This window comes from Aethalodelphis obliquidens, unplaced genomic scaffold (assembly GCF_003676395.1).
Source record: "Aethalodelphis obliquidens isolate GAN/ISIS:26980383/991018 unplaced genomic scaffold, ASM367639v1 scaffold6, whole genome shotgun sequence".
Classification (NCBI taxonomy): domain Eukaryota; kingdom Metazoa; phylum Chordata; class Mammalia; order Artiodactyla; family Delphinidae; genus Aethalodelphis; species Aethalodelphis obliquidens.
Window position 1 is genome coordinate 24,395,409 of NW_020837950.1, and position 19,737 is coordinate 24,415,145.

Genomic DNA, 19,737 nt, shown 5'->3' on the forward strand with positions numbered 1-19,737 from the left:
TTTGTAGCAGCTTTATTTGTAATAGGCAATAACTGGAGGCAACCTGAATGTCTACAAACAGGTGAAAATATATCCATACAACACAGTATTATTCAGGAATAAAAAGGAATAAACTAATGATACAAACACTTAAACATGGATGAACATCAAAAATATTTATGCTAAGTAAAAGAAGATAGACACACATCCCCTCAAAAACTACTATATACTGTATAATTCCTTTATATAAAATTCTAGAAAATGCAAACTAATCTATAGTGACACAAAGCAGATCAGTGGTTATCTGCGGCCTTTGGGGATGGAGGAATATAGGACAATGGTAGAGGAGGAAACTTTGGGGGGTACTGGATATGTTCATATTCTTAATTGTGGTGACGGTTTCATGAGTAGATGGTTTCATGTCAAAACTTATCAAACTGTAATTTTAGATACATGCAACTTATTGTACACAAATTATTGTACTTCAGTAAAGCTGAAAAACTTGGGGAAAAAATGTTAATTTCCCCCTAACAACCCACATTCCTCCAGGGTGCCCATACACCCCTGTTTGCCCAGAACAGTCCCAGTTTACATCTGCTGTCCTGGAGTTCCATCTAGTTAGTGCCCCCTCTTACTCTCAGAAAGTATTCTGGTTTGGATTAAAATTATATGGGCACCCTACCTATAACTTCCATCATATTGTAAAAATTAAATCAAATTCAAAAAGTGCTATACCAAAAAGAATAATTTCAATTAACTAAAAAATAACTAAAATTTTAAAATACATGTTTTCATAGTGATATTAAAAATAAAAGAACAATGACCCTGATAAGTCAACTCTGTAAGTTGCTGGGGTACCGAATCATTATTCTGAAAACAGGCTGAAAACAAACAATAAGAGGGGAAGAATTAAACATTTATCTTGACTTCCCAGATGAACTGTAAACACAGTTAAGTCAACAGCTGATGAAACAAAGTTCTTCTTTAAAGAATCGCAGCTAATAAATGCATGAGCGATGACAGGAATTTGTAAACCCTTATAACTCTAGGCAATGATCATCAATTACTGCTGAAATCATTAGAAGAAACAGTGACATAGAACTTTATAATGGATGGTATAGGCTGGCCTATACCTATATGACCTGAACACACAACCAATCTTATAACACACTAAGTGAACAGCCAGACATTATCTGCCTTTTGATGTGATATAAAAGGAAACAGACCACACAACTTACAGAAGAGGTTGCTCCTAAAACTGAACTCGATTCTGGGGACGCCTCTACTTTCCAAGAAATACAGGGGATAGAATAAATGTTAGCTGACACTATAGGATGCAATCAACCAAATTCAGAATATGGAAATTTCTATCAGACAAATGACTCTGTTTCTTCAATGAATAAAAGATTAAAGATATCAACCAATTGCCATGTGTAAAGTCTCTATGGATCCTGATTTGAACAGACCAATTATAAACTGGCATTTATGAGGTAACCAGAGAAACGCTGAACGCTAACTGCATGCTACGTAATATTAAAAAATTGTTTATGTTTTAGGTATTTTAATAGTATCGTGATCATTTTTTTTTTAAAGGCCTTATCTCTTAAGATACATAGAGAAGTGTTTCCAGGTAGAACTATATAATGTCCAGATTGTAGGTCGGGGTAGAGGGTACAGGGGAAACAAAATTAGCCTCGTACTGATGACTGAGGAAGCTGGGTGTGGGTGCAGGAGGTTCTTAGTATACTGTTCTCTCTGCTCTTGCGTATGCTTGAAATTTTCCTAAATAAAAGATATTAAGAAGTGCTTTAAAGGAAAGGGAAGAGTTAAACTCAAAGAAAACAAAGACAATTCCAGAAGATCACTAAGCAAGAACTGGGTTGTACTCTGTCCTAAAATCATGTGAGACTTGGTTTTTCATTCTTTGGCAATAGGGACATAATCTGGGAAATTTCTCAGAACTCAAGAACATGAGTTTCCAGTTTGAAAGGATTTACCTAACACCAAGCAAAATAAAATAAAACAGACTTACATCAGATAGATCATCATGACATGTGACATCCCTAGGAATAAAAAGATTCTAAAAAACTGACAGAGGGATTAAACAAGTCACAGGTCACACATAAGAGATCAAGAATGAACTTGTTGAACTTCAACCTCTCAACAGCTATAATGAAGACAGAAGAAAATGGAGCACTTCCTTCCAAACCCTGAAGGAAAGATATTCCCAACCTAGAATTCTATCATCTGTATAGGTTATAAATCAAGTATCCGCATAAAGGTATTTTCAGAAATGCAAGATCTCAAAATATTTACTTCCTTTTAAGCATTCAGGAAAAAGATCAAGTCAACTGCTGGGTGGTCAAAATCAAACCGGCCCCAGACATCTACAGTACCTACTTAACTCTAGAACAGTGCTCCGCAAAGAGGGCCATGCACTGGAGCTGGCCGCCAAATGTTTCCAGTTCCTGATGAGACAAAGACAGACATCCAGAGTACATGTTTAGAAACTTTTATACCAATTAGACAGAGTACTTTTAGGTCTGTTCAATCTAATAACAAAAAATGTGGGCTTGTATTTTGTATGTCTTCTCTTTTTTTCCATTTTATTTTCTAGTTATTTATTTCTATTATATTTACAGAAGTATCTGATCCCAGTGGACTAGAAATAAAAACAAAAACATAAAACAAGCAAACAAGCAAAAGACTGACCCTTTAACACAGATCATTTAAGAAGTACTGCTCTGGAGGACATGAAGCAATCCTGCAAAGTCCCCAAGTAAAACATACACCCAAACAATTTTATACTTAAGTACCATGCCATTCAAGAATAAAGGAGTTACACAGACATAAAAAACAAACTTATGGTTACCACAAGGGAAAGGTGGGTGGGGAGAGATAAATTAGGAGTTTGGGATTAGCAGATACACACTACTGTATATAAAACAGAAACAACAAAGTCCTACTGTATAGCACAGGAAACTATATTCAACATCTTATAATAAACTATAATGGAGAAGAATCTGAAAAAGAATATATAACTGAACATATATATATATATATATATATACATACATATATATAGAGAGAGAGAAAGAGAAAGAGAGAGAGAGAAAGAGAAAACCGAATCACTTTGCCATACACCAGAAACTAACACAACATTGTAAATTAAACAATACTTCAATTAAAAAATATATATGTAAAAGAAAAAATAAAGAGATCAAATTTCTAATTTTCAAAAAAAAAAAGAATAAAGGAATTAAATATTTCTGGACTTGGAAGAACTCAGGTTATATAGTTATATTACCTGGATCCTTCATGAAGAACCTGCTGGACAGCTGGATGCCAAGGAGAAAGGGCAACCATTACAGATGGGAACATTTCTGAAAGCTCTAGGACAAATTTCTCCAAGAAGATGAAACCAATAGATTATGCTACACTTGAATGTTCTGAAAGGATTCAGACAACAGGCAGAGAGTTTGCAGTTGAATCATTTCTGAAGCACATAAATAATTAAGCAAATAGTCACTATAACAACAAATAAATTCAAAATTGTTATTAACTAGGAGGAAAATAAAAAGCTGTGTAGGAAAGAAGTTATTATGATTTATATATTTTTATATAAATGGAATCATACAATAGCCACACAGATATTTTGATTTAAATTTTTTTGATTAATAAAATCCTTTCTAAAAAAATTAAAACTGCTAGAGGATGAATTTCAGCCAAATAGGAGATGAGTGAAGAAACTACAGCAAAGGGGCTATCAGTCAGCACTAAATCTATTTGACCACAGACTAAAAACAGAAAAAATATGGGTATTACAGTTAGAGTACAAAATGTAAATAATATAAAACCAAATAAAACTGGTATGGGAAGAGAAAGGGAAAGGGAAATCAAAAAGTGTATTGATTTTCTCATATTTTAGAGCCATCGGCCAAAAGATATAAAACTGAAAAACCAAGTAAAAGAGCTATAAGCAATATTCAAAGGCATAAAGGTTAACCCTAAAAGGAAATAACCAACTAAAATCAGATAGTAATTGAGCCCGAGTGCCACAACTACTGAAGCCCACGAGTCTAGAGCCTGCGCTCTGCAACAAGAGAAGCCACCCAATGAGAAGCCTGCGAACCGCAAGGAAGAGTAGCCCCCGCTCGCTGCAACTAGAGAAAAGCCTGCGCGTAGCAACAAAGACCCAAGGCAGCCAAAAATAAAAATAAATAAATAAATTTTAAAAATAATTATTAATTTAAAAAACAGATAGTAATTATAGAGAAGGAAAGAGAAAGGAAGAAGAAACATATTAAGTAATCATTTCTCATTTTTAGATGGAGGAAGGCAATCTAAAAAAAAAAAGAAATATGGTTTAAAAAGTTACAAAGGCAACCATTAGAACAAAAATACAGAAGAAACACACATTAAAACAAGAAAAACAGGGCTTCCCTGGTGGCACAGTGGTTATGAATCCGCCTGCCAATGCAGGGGACACAGGTTCGAGCCCTGGCCGGGAAGATCCCACATGCCGCAGAGCAGCTAAGCCTGTGCACCACAACTACTGAACCTGTGCTCTGAAGCCCGCAAGCCACAACGACTGACCCCGCGTGCCACAATTACTGAAGCCTGTGCGCCTAGAGCCCGTGCTCCGCAACAAGAGAAACCACTGCAACGAGAAGCCCGCGCACCGCAACAAAGAGTAGCTCCCACTCGCCGCAACTAGAGAAAGCTCGCGCACAGCAACGAAGACCCAGCGCAGCCAAAAATAAATAAAAATTAAAAATTAAAAAATTAAAGAAAAACAGGGCTTCCCTGGTGGCGCAGTGGTTGAGAGTCCGCCTGCCGATGCAGGGGACACGGGTTCGTGCCCCGGTCCGGGAAGATCCCACATGCCGCGGAGCGGCTGGGCCCGTGAGCCATGGCCGCTGAGCCTGCACATCTGGAACCTGTGGCCCGCAATGGGAGAGGCCCCAACAGTGAAAGGCCCGTGTACCGCAAAAAAAAAAAAAGAAAAGAAAAGAAAAGAAAATCAAACACAGACCACAGAGTGAAAGAGCATAAAAAGAAGCAATAAAAACAGGAAGTATAAAAATAATAAAACTAAGACCAAGCATATCTGTCATATCCGCTATAAAAACGGGCTAAACCCACCCATTAAAAGAAAGCCTGGGGGCTTTCCTGGTGGCACAGTGGTTAGGAATCCACCTGCCAATGCAGGGGACACAGATTTGAGCCCTGGTCCGGGAAGACCCCACATGCTGCGGAGCAACTAAGCCCATGAGCCACAACTACTGAGCCTGCACTCTAGAGCCCGCGAGCCACAACTACTGAGCCCGCGTGCCACAACTACTGAAGCCCACACACCTAGAGCCCGCGCTCCACAATGAGAGAAGCCACCGCAATGAGAAGCCCACTCACCTCAACGAGGTAGCAGCAGTAGCCCCTGCTCACCGCAATTAGAGAAAAGCCCACGCGCAGCAACAAAGACCCAACGCAGCCAAAAATAAAACAAATAAATAAATTAATTAAAAAAAAAAAAGAAAGCCTGTCAGATTGGATCACAAAGCAAAATCCAATCACTTCTAAGATGCAAACATTTTCACATTTTAGCATCTAGGATATTGAGACATGATTTATAACTGCCATCAGCCAGACTGTAGGTGGAGTGTCACTGCTATTATCCTATGACTCAGTCCCAAAACAGAAAGTTATTGTACATGCACTCAGGGACCAAAACAGAGAAATGGAGCAGAAGCACACTTTTGATATTAGAGAAGTAAATAGTTGTCATTGAATGAATGATGAAAACAATCAAGGGCTTTATAGGAAAAAGGAGAAAGGAAGCTCCCCAAATAGATAACGCTGTGCCAGCTTCTGCTACTCAAATATGGTCAAAAGGACTGCCTATCACACACCAAGTGAAGCCAACTGAAGGCAGCAGAAGCTGCAAAATCACCAGGAAGAGATGAAAGTTCAAAGCGAGGGGCTAGTGTGGCAATTCACTCACTACATGGGACTATCTTAAGGCACTAAGTTTAATTATTTTTAAATGAAGGATAAAAAGAACAATGTTAAATGAACCTCTATTCATGTATTTTGTGCCTGGTCAAAACTGTCCTTCAGAAAGCTTCCATTGCTAGTTTATTAACCTTCTCTTGACAAAAGATCAACTGAGATCTTGCGCATATTTCTATTCAAAATTATGTCATTATCATTCAACTGTATGGCTTTAAACGTAACATTCAGACACAAGGGGTTTTTCTTAAGTTTGGTAGGAAGAACTTGAGACTCTCAGGAACTAAGGATTACTCAGTGCTCCTTCCTCATTTGTACTTACTACACATACCCAGGGGGGAGAAGAAATTCATTCTGCTGCATGGCTCAGCATGACTCACAAATTGCAGGCTAGCATTTTGAAATGTCATTTTTATTGATCTCCATTTGATGTTCCATTTGACTTTCCGGGAGTAGACAAATTATGTTTATGGCATTTCCCTAATAGCAGACCTTGAAAATCTGAGTTTAAATGAGCTCTGAAAAAAACATAACCGAATGAAATATCAACTAAACAAAACTATCGGGATGCACATAAATTAATGCTGATTTTAGCATTAAAATATATCCTCCCTAAGACTTCAGCAGTCACGATAAAGATGTCAACATACTACATAATAGAATAGCACATTTCAGGGCATGACAGGCAGCTAAAAACTATAAGGAAAGTCAAGTCTCAGACACAAAATATAAATCTGTCAACTGAACACATATGAAATATAAAGCATGGTTGAAATTAGAAAAATGAATATCAAATCCTATTCTGTAGAACCTAGAAGTCTGTGCAGCACTGCCAGTTCCATAATAAAAATCAAGTAAGAAAGGTCAATTTATCTCAATAGCTACCATTATTCCTTTCTAATAATTTCAAAACTAAATCAGTCAATGAAAAGCTATTGCTATGTCACAGTAACAGATAAAAAGTTTGCTTTATAGAATAGGTATAATGTTTTAATGCATTTTAACACTTTCAAATATAGTAGTTATTTAATAAGATAACATAAATGAGTTGTATAAAGTTAAATTAGAAAATAATTATAATCTCAAGTAACAGTACGTCATCCTTACATCCATTTACGCACAAGAATAATCTGCCAGTCTCAAGCTGAAGACACACTAAGAGAGTAATTAATAACACAGAAGAGGTAATTTAGTAAGCCTTTGGTTTTAAAAAGGCAAAATTTTTAATTTTGAGAAATGACTGATTTCAAACTTTTCACTCTTGTTGAAAGCATGTAAGAAAGCATAAGAGCATCAATTATAAAGTGATCCAGTGAAATCAGTGATATTACATTTCAAAAGCAAAAACTTTTACCTATCCTCCAAAACCTGTTCGAATACTATATCCTTAAACTGAATTGATCAGCTAAGGCACGAGTTAGCTGTAAAGCTTCTGACCTTCCAGAGTACTCAATCTTTTCTATGAATACTGTCAACACAAAACATTCTTCTTTTGCACTGTATTATGTTTAAATATATCTCAACTCCATTACTAGCATTTTAAGTTCTTTCTGAACCCTCAACAAAGAATGAATAAATGACTGGATGGATGGAATGGATGGAGGCTTGGACAACAAAATCTGAGGTTTTGGGGCACAGATGATTTAGGATGTTGAAAATGACTTTATTAAGACATGCTCTCAAGAATCAGCACTAAATAACAGATGAAATTATGGCCCCCAAGAAATAACCTTTTGAAAATTCTTTAATATTCCATAGTCTAGCCAGTGTTTTTAAATTCTAACTAACATGAAATGTGAATTTCAAAAATTCTTCAGTATCAAAAACCACACTCTGGTAGTACAAAGTCTTGCACAGTGGTTTAGCTCCAGACTAAAATCTTATTACGCAAGGAAAGAAGATCATCTAAATTTTCTTATAGAGTGTAACTGCATCACCAATATCCTTATGTAATAATATGAAGTACATGCTTATCAGCTAAAAGTGATACGGCAGAGTACAAAACTATGTCCACATTATGACCACAATCTTGTACAACAAACCTTTGCATAGGAAAAAAGGCCAGAAGGAAGACTACAAAATGACCAAGGTAATGGGTTCAAAGGGAGAAACCAATAGTGATATTTTTCTACTTTCTGCATCTTCGATATTCTATCTCATTATAATAATCTCATAATAATATATCTCTATATAACTCTTTGTTTTATATCCTTATATCTCCTTAAATTAAATCACTACACATCATATATTAATTACTATCTGCTTATATGCTTAAAAATACTGTTTTAGAATCTGGGAGACATAAGTTTGAGTCACTGCTCATTCATTCTAATAGTATGAAGTTGATGAAGTTACTTAACTTCTCCAAGTACTCAATATTCTCATCTAAGTAAACCACCTTGGCAGGATTTAAACAATATATCACGGAAAACACCTCGCATAGTGCCTAGCTCAGTGGTGCTCAGTTTACATTAATTCCTTTTTCAACATTTTTTGTTGTTGATTTAATTCCCATAAATTAAGTAGACTTAATCACTGATTAAGTACTGCAGTTAAGGGGCAATCAAGTTATCTCAAGAAAAGCCTCCCCTATCAAAGGACTTTAAAAGCTACTAAGAAGCTCAAAAAGACATTTTTAACAGATCCCAATATTCCTTTACACTTAGCCTAGATATGACCTCAGAATCCTTCTAAACACAGCAGCCCAGGTAACCACCAGGAGTTATCATGAGAGTGAAAACCTATTTATCATCAGCAACCCAGACAGAGGCTTCCTAAGAAGTCTCTCCCAGCACACAAAACACAACGCCTATAACAAAGGAGAGGGATGAATTCTTTTCACAAGTTTGCCAAAAAATTAAATCTATGACTCAATTCCAGTTCACCCAATAAAACATTTTAAAAATGCAGATTTTTAGGGACTTCCCTGGCAATCCAGCGGTTAAGACTTCGCCTTCCAATGCAGGGGGTGCAGGTTCAATTCCCGGTCAGGGAGCTAAGATCCCACATGCCTCACAGACAAAAAACCAAAACATAAAACAGAAGCAATACTGTAACAAATTCAATAAAGACTTTAAAAATGGTCCATATCTAGGCTTCCCTGGTGGCACAGTGGTTGAGAGTCCGCCTGCCGATGCAGGGGACACGAGTTCGGGCCCCGGTCCAGGAAGATCCCACATGCCGCGGAGCAGCTGGGCCCGTGAGCCATGGCCGCTGAGCCTGCGCGTCCGGAGCCTGTGCTCCGCAACACAAGAGGCCACAACAGTGGGAGGCCCGCATACCGCAAAAAAAATAAATTAAATAAATAAATAAATAAATTTTAAAAATGAAGATTTTTAAAAACAGATGTTGACAGCTTTTAAAAGTTTTTTTTGTTTGTTTGGTTTAGTATTTCAAAAAGGAAGATTACAGTAACTTTTCATGAGATTGGATTTGGCAATGGATTCTCAGCTATGATACCAAAAGCACAAGCAACAACAACAAAAAAATTGAAAGCTGGACTTCATCAAAGTTAAAAACTCTTGTGTGTCAAAGGACATCATTGAGAAAGTGAAAAGACAATCTACAGAATGAGAGAAAATATTTTCAAATCATCTGATAACAGTGTAATATCTAGAACATATAAAGAACTCCTGCAGCTCAACTACAAAAAGACAAATGACCTTATTAAAAATGGACAAAGGACTTGAATAGACATTTCTCCAAGAAGATATACAAATGGCCAAAAAGCATATGAAAAGATGGTCAACATCATTAATAATGAGGGAAATGAAAATCAAAACTACAATGACATACCACTTCACAACTGCTAGGATGGCTATAATCAAAAAAACAGAAGATAATATGTGTTGGCAAGGACATAGAAAAATTGGAACCCTCATACATTGCTGATGGGGATGTTAAATGGTGCAGCCACTGAAGAAAACAGGTTGGCAGTTCCTCAAAAAACGAAGCATAGTATTATCATATTATCCAGTAATTCCACTCCTAGGTATATATGCAAAAGAAATGAAAACAGGGGCTCAAACAGATACCTATACACCAACATGTGTTGAGTATTATTCACAATAGCCAAAAGGTGGAAACATCTGAGTGTCCACTGATGGATGAATGTTTAAACAAGATGTGGTACAGGGACTTCCCTGGTGGCACAGTAGTTAAGAAACTGCCTGCCAATGCAGGGGACAGAGGTTCGAGCCCTGGTCCTGGAAGATACCACATGCCACAGAGCAACTAAGCCCATGTGCCACAACTACTGAGCCTGCGCTCTAGAGCCCGCAAGCCACAACTACTGAGCCACCACGCCTAGAGCCTGTGCACCGCAACTAGAGAAAGCCCGCACGCAGCAACGAAGACCCAATGCAGCCAAAAAATAAATGAATAAATAAATAAATTTATAAAAATAAAAAGATGTGGTACATGGATACAAAGGAATATCATTCAGCCATAAAAAGGATGAAGTTCTGATACATGCTACAACATGGATGAGCCTTGAAAACACAACGCTAAGTGAAATAAGCCAGACACAAAAGGACAAATATTGATGATTCCGCTTATCTGAGGTACCCAGAATGGTCAAATCATAGAGACAAAAAGTAGATTAGAGGCTACCAGGGATGGGAGAAAGGTGGAATGGGGAGTTATTGCTTACTGGTGACAGAATTTGTTTGGGGTGATGAAAAAGTTTGGTAACAGTGGTGATAGCTGCACAACACTGTTAATGTAATTAATTGTCACTGAACTGGCAGATGTTATCTTATATATATATTTTACCACGATAAAAATAAATTAATTACTGAAAGTAAGCTTAAAGGCACTGAGGGAAAAAAAACAATAGGATAATAAATGAAAATGACACAGCATCAGTACCTTTCCACACACTGCGAACGGGATAAAGGAGGCTGACATTTTCGGTTATGAGCTTCTCGGGCAGCCAGTCTGGCTCCTGACAACTGAAACAGAGTACAAAATAAACTTAATAAACCATCAAACTTGCTACTATCCTAGAAAAACTGGTATCGCATTCTGCCATCAAGAGGCCAGAAATTCGAGCAACTCTAAGCTCTAAACAAGCATTCACTCCACGGGAAAACAAAACACATTAACCTGGGAAAATTCTAGAGCAGTTTGAAACAACAACCAACATATTAAAGCACTGAGGGATTAATTCACACACAGTGATCTTAACGAGTCTACAGAAGAGTGGCATACAGACTGTTTTCCAACAAACCTAACAAAGCTGAAAGCTTTCTAGTCAAAACTTTCAGGGCTTCCCTGGTGGCGCAGCGGTTGAGAGTCCGCCTGAAAAAAAACTTTCAGAAACTTTAACTGGAGCTGAGTCCAAGAGAATTCCAAGCTCATAACTGTATCTCTAAGTGCCTTCATCAGTCATCCAGTAGCGGAATAACGGATGGTCAATGCAAATGCTTCCCAAAAAGTGTTTTTCTAAAGCACTTCCTGGAATGGTAATGACCTGCACTCTTTAGGGAGAAATCTATATTGGCAAAACCAATACTAACACCTCAGAAAGCCTTAAAGGGAACTCAGACTTTGAGACAGTAGTTTAAGACATCAGTAATCAGAGTAAGTTCAGAGTAAATATAAACTCCAGTCTCTCAAACCAAAAAACATGGTATCTTCATCTCAAGAGATTCATCTCATACATTCTCAATGAAATGTCACAGACATCAACAATTTAAAATATATATATATATATATCCAAAAAGTTGATATACCTTTTCATCTTCCCATTGAAAAAAATTACAATCTTTTCTATCTCTACAAGCTGAGCAGGCATAAAACCTCCGTGTTTCTTCTTTCCCTTGGTTCACCTTTACAAACAGAAGAGTGGGTCCTAGTTCCAGAATAGGAAAAAATAAGTCAGTCATCTACCTCAAGTTCCTAGTTTTCATCGCCTTTAAATAAAACTTGTTTCAGTTTTACGCACAATTTGTCACAATTAAATGCACTACTCTGTTTAATAATTTTTCCCCCCAAAGTCACAACATTCAGGCAAAGACTACTTAAGAAATAAATTTTGAAAACTGGTCTCTCCAGAAGGAAAATGCTATTGTCAGTACAGTTGCAGTCCACATGGTGAACGGCCTGGGTCCTGACACAACAAAAAAGACGGAGTGCAAACCACTGAGCACTCTGCCACCTCCGCTCAGTTATCCTTTCAGTGAAAATCTGAGCTTTTAGAGTTGGACGCACTCTCTCTCCGCAAGAAAAACTGGGTCTAGTTAAGCAAGAATTCATTCTATCGTGCTCCCTAACGGTTTTTTAATTTTAATGGAAAAGACAGTAAAACAACAAATGAAATCTTCAAGTACTTGGCAACGGGAATTACTCAATAACACATATCCTTTTTGCCTAGCCTCTGCCTCATCCCTTCAAAAAACATGTAACAGCCGTAAAGCCAAAACCACAACAGTGGGGACTTTCTATGACGGTTTCTTAAGTAAGTGGAAAACCACAACTTCCCGAGGAAGGAGCGTTTTCTAGATATTACACTCGGTGGGAGAGAGAGAAGGGGATCTGAATCCGAGAGCCCTAAAAGCCCACGTCACGTTCAGGCTCACCCACGCCCCTTGGCTCCCGACAGCCAGGCTCAGCCCAGACGCGGACCCACCGTGAGGGCACAGCGGGGCGGGCGGGGCGGGATCGGAGGAAACCACCACCTCGACTCCCGAGTTCCCCTGGCGACCCGAGCTCCCCTCTGCCTCTACGGTTCCAAGCCACTCCCTGGGGGCCGCCATCTTCCCGCCGCCGTCCCGAAAGCCTCAGTCCGAACCAAAGAGGCTGAGAAAGAGCGCCGCCATGACCCGCCGTGACTCAGAGCGCCCCCGCTCGCCTAGGAGGAGCTTCGGCCACTGGGGCAGAGGTCACGCCCCGAAACCCAACTTCTGCTGGAACGTCTGAGAAAGAAGCCGTAAGATCCATGTTGTCATCTCAGTGATTTCTCATGTATCTGAGGGGTTCAGCTCTCTAATCTTACCTGAGCTAAGTCATGTGTCTAGTGACCGGCTGATCTAGGTTCACCTTGGCAAGAGTAACTCAGCTCTGCTCCATGTGTCTCTCATCCTCCTGCTGTAACCAGCCGGCCAGCCTGGGCACATTTCTTTCATGGGAATGGCAGAAGCACAACAGAACTAGGAGAAACAGACAAGGTTCTTAAGGCCTAGGCTCGGAGCTGCCACTGTCACTTCTACCTCATTCTTTTGGCTCAAGCAAGTCATATGGTCAAACATTGCAGAGTTACATGGCAAAGGGCATAGGTCAGAAAGGGGTGAAAAATTGGAGCCAATGACACAGTCTATCACAAAAGCACTCTTCACTGGGACAACCAAGTGTCTGGTGGTACTGTTTCCCACCACTTAAGGAACACCTGCCTCAGCAAGAAGGCAATAAGGAGGAAGCAAAACTAGGAGGTAGGAATGTATGACGATACCATGTGAGCACCTAGATCCAACCATGCCTGAAGTTTCCAGTTACATGAGTCACAAACTCCTCTGTCTACTTAAGACAGTTTGAGATGAGGTTGGTTCTATCTATCACAACCAAAAATGTCCACTAATGCTCTGTGGTCACAGCACAATATTGGATGGATATATCTGTTCATTAATATGCCTGGATTCCCTTTTCCAGTCAAGACCAGCTAATCCTGCTCTCCATTCTCCCTGCTACGATCCCTGTCAGTCTGCCTGCTATGCTCCCCTCCATCCAATCTGTCCCTTCTGGCCCTTGTGGTGGAACCCAGTCTCCTCAGCTGCCTTTTGCCTTGCTGCCCAAAAATCAGCACACAGACCTACTTCTCTTTAAGGGGAAAACTGTCAGGGGTGACAAGAAAGGAATCCTACAAAAGACTTTACCATGTCAGTCTCTGCTCTCTTGTTCTGGATCCTGACTCCCCTGCTGAAAGGGTCACTTCTATGGACTGAATTGTGTCCCCCTCAAAGTTCATATGTTGAAGCCCTGCCCCACAATGTGATGGTATTACAGGTGGGATCTTTGGAAGATAATTAGGTTTAAATGAAGGCATGAAGGTAGGCCCCCAAAATGGGATTAGTGCTCTCATAAGAAGAGACACCGAATGTGCATGCTCTCCCTCTCCCTATCTCTCTCTCTCTCTCTCTCTCTGCCATGTGAGGGAGGACACAGTAAGAAGGGGGCCATCCACAAGCAAGGAACAGTATCCTCACCAGGAACTGAATCTTCTGGTACCTTGATCTTGGAATTCTCAGCCTCCAGCAATGTGAGAAATAAATGTCTGATGTTCAATACACCCAGTCTACAGAATCTTGTCATAGCAGCCTGCACTGACTAAGACACTCATTATGCCCCTTGACTTCTGATCTCTGCTTTAAATTCTGAGAACAGACCTCTCCCCACCTCTGAAAAGCCTTAACTGTAACAACTTGGTTGGAGAAGGACTTGGACACAGAGGGGCTTTGTGTAGCCTTCCACACATCTTTGAAAAACAGCAACAACCCTGCTGAACCAAACACCCCGAAAGTAAGGACACCTTTCAATAAGCTACTGAGATTCACTGGTCATTTCTGATGTGCCGGGCTTGGCGTGCATCCCAGGACACGACAGACAGCAGTCCTTATGGAGGAGGCCTTTTAGAAGCCAATGCAGACCAGAGGACGTGGACCCCGGCAGGCATACCATCAGTGCGCTGAAGGGACTGGCCCTCCACGTTTCTTCCTGCCTGCATATGTCCCTCTAGTGAGAAAGCCAGGAGCAAGGTGCGAAAAAGAGCATGCATTTATGTGTGTGAAAGTGACCGTTCCTTGTCTACACATACAAATGAAACCTGGAGATAAATAAATCTTCTGAAAGTTAAAATCCTATGGGTAGTGGGCTGAATAGTGTCCCCCAAAGAGCCATGTCCAGTCAGAACCTTGAATGTGACCTTATTTGGAAATAGGCTCTTTGCAGATGTAATTAGTTAATGATAAAGATGAGGTCATACTGGATTAGGGTGAGCCCTAAATCCAACGAGAATGTCCTTATAAGAAGGGGAGAGGACATAGAGAAGAAGGCCACGCGAGGACAGAGGTGGACAGAGATTGGGGTTACGCTGGCACAAGCCAAGGAATGCCTGGGGCCACTAGAATCTAGGAAGAAGCAAGAAAGGCTCCTCCTCCCCTAGAGACTTTGGAGGGAACATGGCCCTGCTGACCCCTTGATTTTGGACATCCAGCCTCCAGAGCTGTAGGAGAAGACATTTCTGTTGTTTGAAGTCACCTGGCTTGTGGCACTGTGTCACAGCAGCCCTAGGAAACTAACGCACCTTGTCTGAGGCTTGGTCTTGAGACCTTCTTGCTCAGAGCCCCACCGTTTACTTTCCAGGTGACCCTGGAGAAGTCACTATCTAAGCTTCACGTTCCTTGTCTGTAAAAATAGCACTGTTGGGCTTCCCTGGTGGCGCAGTGGTTAAGAATCTGCCTGCCAGTGCAGGGGACACAGGTTTGAGCCCTGGTCCAGGAAGATCCCACATGCCGCAGAGTAACCAAGCCCGTGCACCACAACTACTGAAGCCGGCGTGCCTAAAGCCCGTGCGCCGCAATAAGAAGCCCGCGCACCACAATGAAGAGTAGCCCCCATTCGCCACAACTAGAGAAAGCTGGCGCGCAGCAACGAAGACCCAATGCAGCCAAAAATGAATTTTAAAAAAAATAGTACTATCTACCGTCAAGGAGAGGGAGTGTTTGAGTACATGAGAAAATGAACACGAGAGCTCTTTGTCAACAGCCAAATGATATGTACATATTATTACATTCCTCTTTTACCGCTATGTTCCAACCTATAAAGATGCTACTCTATGGAAGAGAATTCCATTTATTCTGGATTACTCAGCACGGTAGAACCTGGGTGAAATTATGAGAGGCAGATTTTGGCTGAAAAAGAGCATACTGTGGGGTTCCTAGAAGCAGAGCCCAGGATGGAGATTCTTGTGCAAGTGACTTTTTGAAGGAGAAACCTGTAAGGAAGTGAGAGAAGCAGGAGAAGGCAGGGGTAGAAGTGAGGCAGAGTCCAGCCTCAGCCTGATGCACAGGGAGCTATGGTGCATGACAGCACCGTGGAGTTTCCTGCTTTGGCGGGGGATGGGGGCTATTGTACCCTGCCATCTGTCAGTCCCAAGCCCAGACTAAGTAGGAGTCCTTCTTAAGAGAACCAACTCAACTGGGAGCTTTATCTCCTTATTTTTTCCCCCTACTCCTCCCTGCTGGTGGAATGCAGATACAGTGATGGAAGCTCCAGCAGTCATTTTTGGACCCTGAGGTCCAAATAGGAGAAACTGGACTATCAAACTCAACTCCTTTTAGGTGACAATAAATTCTTGTCTGTTTAAGCCACTTGTTTATTGTGTTTTCCCTGATACATAATCAAACTTAATGTTAAAATAGGGTTTTTTTTTTGTAATGGCACTTCAGGTTTCAAAAATGTTATTTGTAACTAAAATCATGTACTATACACTCCCCAGATTATAATTCTCCTCCTTTGAAAATGGAAGGATTACAATCTGAATAGCTATTTAAAAAAAATATTCTACCACCATGTCTGGTGCTTAAATGTATAAATGTTTCATTTATATATCAACTCGCAGGAGCTATACTATTAGGTACACTTTACAGATGAGGAAACAGGATCGGAGGTTGGGCTGTGTAGGGCAACCGTGAGGAAAGTTGGCTCTGGAGTCAGTTGGTCTTGGTTCTAATTCCACTCCACCACTTGCTAGGTTAGGCAAGTTACTTAACCTTTCTGTGCCTCAGTTTCTCATTCTGTATACAGAGGGATGAGGTACTGTTGGGAGGATAAAAAGAGCTAATTCATGTAGTGCACTTACCAAAGTGCCTGGAACATAGTGAGGAGTTATTATAATGGCTCAGGGTTAGAGATGAGGCAGGATTTGAACCATGATCCCTCCAACTCCAAGGCTCATATGCTCCTTCAGCAACCTCTGCAGCAGATAGGCCACCCTAGTCCTTGCTTCAGGGAAAGAGCATGCTGCCTGCTCTTCATCTGTTCACCTCTTATTCCTGTTTGCTTGGTTAACACCTAGTCTGCTCTCATGATTGCTTAGACATCACCTCCTCTGGGAGAGCCTTCCTTGAGCCCCAAGATTAGGTTAGATGCTCCTCTTATGTCCTCCTGTAGCATCCTGAATGTACATCAGTAGTATTGATGATCACTCTACATTATTAATTGCCTGATTGCTGGCTTGTGCCACCCTTTACCCTGTAAGCCCTTTGAAAGCAATGATCATATATTATCCTTATATCCACAGTGCTAGCGCATAAGAGACTTTTAATACATATTACTGATTAAATGACAACTAAAATCAGACTTTAAAAATCTGAGGATGTTTGAGTTGGAAGGAACCATTGTGTCATCTCATCTAGTGATTCCAACAAGGGCTGTGCCACTTCCTAGGGGGCACATTTTAGAAATGCCAGGAGGTGTTTTTGGTTGTGACAGTGATTGGGGGACGCTACTGGAATGTGGAGGGCAGGGGCTGTGCTAAAAGATCTGTAATGGTTAGGACAGTCCTGTGCAATGAAGAACTAACTACTCTCAATCCTGCACAACTTCCTCTAGAGTCTGGAAAGACACTTATGTAGGTGAGTAACCTGTTTATAGTTATTTGAACCTACACTCCAACTTTAATTTACACAAACACAAAGTAGTTTCTTACAGTTTTAATATATCTGAATATGCCAGGAATGCAACAGCTGTGTATATCGGGGGCAATTATACTTTGCTTTGTCCAGAAAAAAATAATTCTTCACCACTGTGGAAAACTCACATGATCAACAACAACATGGCTCATGTAATCCGAATTCCCAGTACACCCCATCTGTATCTGCCTTTAAAGCTGTTACCTTCATTGCTTGTCTGTCAGCAATTCTGCATAATAAGCTGTTCTAAAACATAGTGGCTTAAAACAAGTCATTCTCTCGCATACATCTGTGGGTTAGCTGGGGGTTGGCTGATGTGGCTGGGCTCAGCGGAGCGGTCCTGCTTCACACTTGGTCAGCTGAACCTGCTCCCAGCTTGGGTTGGGCTCAGGTCTGCTCACTGTGTCTCATCGTGGGCCCGGGCTGGAGGGGCAGCAGACACCTGGGAGCAGTTCTTCTCATGATAATGGCAGAGGCACAAGAGGGCAAGTCTCACTGCACAGCACATTTCACGTCTTATTTCAGTCTTGTCTGACTCTCCCACTCGGCCAAAGCAGGCCACACTGGCAAGCCCAAAATCAAGGGGTGGAAAAGTAAACACTCTTCCCGTGGAGGTGGAGGGCAGAGTGGATATTTTTGAGCAAAATCTAATCCACCTCAATGATTTTACACAAATATCCTAATTTAGCTCTGATTTCAAAATGTCATACATAAAGAAAAATTCAGTTTTGTCTTACTTATCTTGAATCTAAGTGTATTCATTATAAGAAAGTATGTGCACCTGACAACTTCATTACAATGTAACAGTGTGGTCACGCTGAGCATTTACATGTGAAACACATATTTTATTGTAAGTAACCATCCTTTTATTTTAAAATATTTTGTGGGCTTCCCTGGTGGTGCAGTGGTTAAGAATCCGCCTGCCAATGCAGGGGACATGGGTTCGAGCCCTGGTCCGGGAGGATGCCACATGCCGCAGAGTAGCTGGGCCCGTGTGCCACAACTGCTGAGCCTGCGCTCCAGAGCCCATGAGCCACAACTCCTGAAGCCTGTGCGCCTAGAGCCCATGCGCCACAACAAGAGAAGCCACCACAGTGAGAAGCCTGCGCACCGCAACTAGAGGAAGCCTGCGTGCATCAACAAAGACCCAACACCACCAAAGATAAATACATAAATTTAAAATATTTTGTGTATTTTATTTGAAATTAGGTGTTTAGTTAGATTAAATTATCTATGAATTTCATTTTAAGAGGGTCAAGAGGGTCGGCAAAGTATTTTTTACGAGAAGAGGACAAGGGGAAAAGGTTGGGACCATAGAGGTAATCCAGTACAGCTCAGCCTGATGAGGGGGGTAGCTGAGCCATGCACGCCCCCACTTTGAATCCTGCTCTACCCTTCACAGATTATGTCACTTCAGGCAAGTTGTTTCACATCTCTGAGCCTTTCTCAGGTGTACTATGTGTAATAATACACGTGGCTTCTGGGTTGCAGAAAGAATGAAATGAACGCGCATGTGTGACATTCAGGATCCTGGCAGGGAACAGACGGCACATTCACGTGGGGTAATTGAAGGAAGCTTCATAAGGGGGCTGTTTACCAGGCTGGGGGCAGGGTTAAGTTAAACTACCCAGGGAAAGTGCATTCCCTTAGGGCTATTACTAGCAGGAAGTTATTTCCACCCCAGGTCTACAGGGCCAAGGAAGTTACTTGAAACCCAAAGAGAATAATTATACGGAAGGAACAGCCCTACAGAGCGATGGCCTTCAGCAGAGGGCCTCAGCCAACCATGACAGGCCCACAGGGAAGAAGCTGGGGGGATAAATACCCAGCCTCAGTCTCCTCCTTTGGCCCTCAGATCTTTCATCTGTCAGTGTCTCCTACTGGAAAAAAAAAACAACAGCCAGAGATGAGACGTGGAAGTGCCTTTTGATGGCGTCCATAAAGGTCAGCCTCCCACAGCATAGAGCAGAAGGGGAAAGCGGGGAGCAAATCTGGAGGAGAAAAAAAGAGGATGATTACACAGCATGAAAAACACAGTACATGGCAAAGTAAGAACTTTATA

General features: G+C 40.9%; 2 protein-coding genes across 5 annotated transcripts in view; both read right to left on the minus strand.

The window, feature by feature from the left end:
• ZCCHC4 (zinc finger CCHC-type containing 4) overlaps positions 1-12,770 on the minus strand; it is a 47,551-nt gene extending 34,781 nt beyond the window's left edge. Inside the window, exons 1-3 of one of the 3 annotated variants that reach the window (XM_027103221.1) lie at positions 12,620-12,770; positions 11,724-11,842; positions 10,858-10,940 (exon numbers count right to left, since the gene is read on the minus strand). In XM_027103221.1, the coding sequence (XP_026959022.1) occupies positions 10,858-10,940; positions 11,724-11,842; positions 12,620-12,746 (329 nt within the window). In that variant the 5' untranslated portion in view covers positions 12,747-12,770. Of the gene's footprint in view, positions 1-2,379; positions 2,496-10,857; positions 10,941-11,723; positions 11,843-12,619 lie in introns of those variants that run through there. The other 2 variants (XM_027103222.1, XM_027103223.1) reach the window with 2 other exon arrangements.
• Positions 12,771-18,851: 6,081 nt separating this feature from the next.
• The window catches only part of PI4K2B (phosphatidylinositol 4-kinase type 2 beta), a 116,525-nt gene continuing 115,639 nt past the window's right edge, over positions 18,852-19,737 (minus strand). Inside the window, exon 9 of one of the 2 annotated variants that reach the window (XM_027103227.1) lies at positions 18,852-19,666. The gene's annotated coding sequence lies outside the window, so the exon portion shown is untranslated. The remainder of the gene's footprint in view (positions 19,667-19,737) is intronic. The other variant, XR_003432176.1, reaches the window with a different exon arrangement.